The sequence below is a fragment of the Microtus ochrogaster genome, linkage group LG10 (genome assembly GCF_000317375.1).
Source record: "Microtus ochrogaster isolate Prairie Vole_2 linkage group LG10, MicOch1.0, whole genome shotgun sequence".
Classification (NCBI taxonomy): Eukaryota; Metazoa; Chordata; class Mammalia; order Rodentia; family Cricetidae; genus Microtus; species Microtus ochrogaster.
This window is the reverse complement of record NC_022035.1, coordinates 94,681-95,702: the sequence shown is the minus strand read 5'-3', so window position 1 is coordinate 95,702 and position 1,022 is coordinate 94,681. Positions and strand designations below refer to the sequence as shown.

The 1,022-nt window shown below is 38.7% G+C and overlaps 1 protein-coding gene across 2 annotated transcripts in view; it reads right to left on the bottom strand.

Annotated features, from left to right (window-relative positions):
• Nucleotides 1–1,022, bottom strand: part of Vps50 (VPS50, EARP/GARPII complex subunit) — a 107,595-nt gene that overhangs the window by 98,853 nt on the left and 7,720 nt on the right. For both annotated transcript variants that reach the window (XM_005363676.2, XM_026787530.1), the window contains exon 2: nucleotides 657–725. In XM_005363676.2, coding sequence (XP_005363733.1) covers nucleotides 657–725 — 69 coding nt within the window. The remainder of the gene's footprint in view (nucleotides 1–656; nucleotides 726–1,022) is intronic.

Sequence of the window (1,022 nt, the reverse complement as noted above, 5' to 3'; positions counted from 1 at the left end):
CAGCTGTTTTAAAAAAAAAATCACACCCATACAATGATCCTCAAATTAAAAAGATTTGCAAGCCTTTATCTGTGGCAGAGCTGTGACTCGCAGCAGCTCACGGCAGCAGCAATCCAGACACTGATGGCAGGGTTAACAATGCCTGACAGTCTCCAGGGAAAGAAAGCAGCTAGCTTTCAAGTGGCATGCATTAAACTTGTAAACTGAGATGTTCACATGAATATTAGGGAATTAGAATCTGAAATATATTAGACTTAGTATAAGTTGGGTTTCACTTATTTATTCAAAGTCCTCTGCCCAAAGGAAAAGCATAATTAAATATACTGTGGGCCTCGGGATGCTTAGCATTAAAAAGTCAGTTAGGAAATTATTTTGCCTTACATCTTCAAATTATAGCAAAAAGTAAAATATACATATATATATATTTGCCTTTAAGCCAAGAATTTGATATAATAAACCCTAACTTTATTAATTTTGCAGTGTTTACTAGTGACTCATACTGCATCCCCCTTATAATGAAAGCAAAAACATCATCTAGCTTATCCTAGTATCCACCCGCTGTGGGAAGCAGAGCTTCAGGAAAGCAATTAGTACCCAGAGGCAGTCGGTCTGCTCTTGGGGAAGTGAAAAGTCACACCACACATGTAGATCAATACCTTTCCAGGGACCCGAAGACTCTCAAAGGCACCAAGATCACTGAGGCTCTCTGGGGGGCTTTTCAGACCCTTTAAAAACAAAACAAACACACAAAATGAGACAAACACAATTTAAATGTGCTAAAGAACTGTAAAAGGCTAGAACACACCTAGTGGTACAGAGAACATACACTCTAAGAACAACCATCACTTGATGCATACAGCCTGCTATGAAATCAAGTAAGTTTGTGCTTTGAGTATTTTTTTTTAATATTTATTTATTTATTATGTCCAGAAGAGGGCACCAGACCTCATTACAGATGGCTGTGAGTCACCATGTGGTTGCTGGGAATTGAACTCAGGACCTTTGGAAGAGCAGGCAATGCT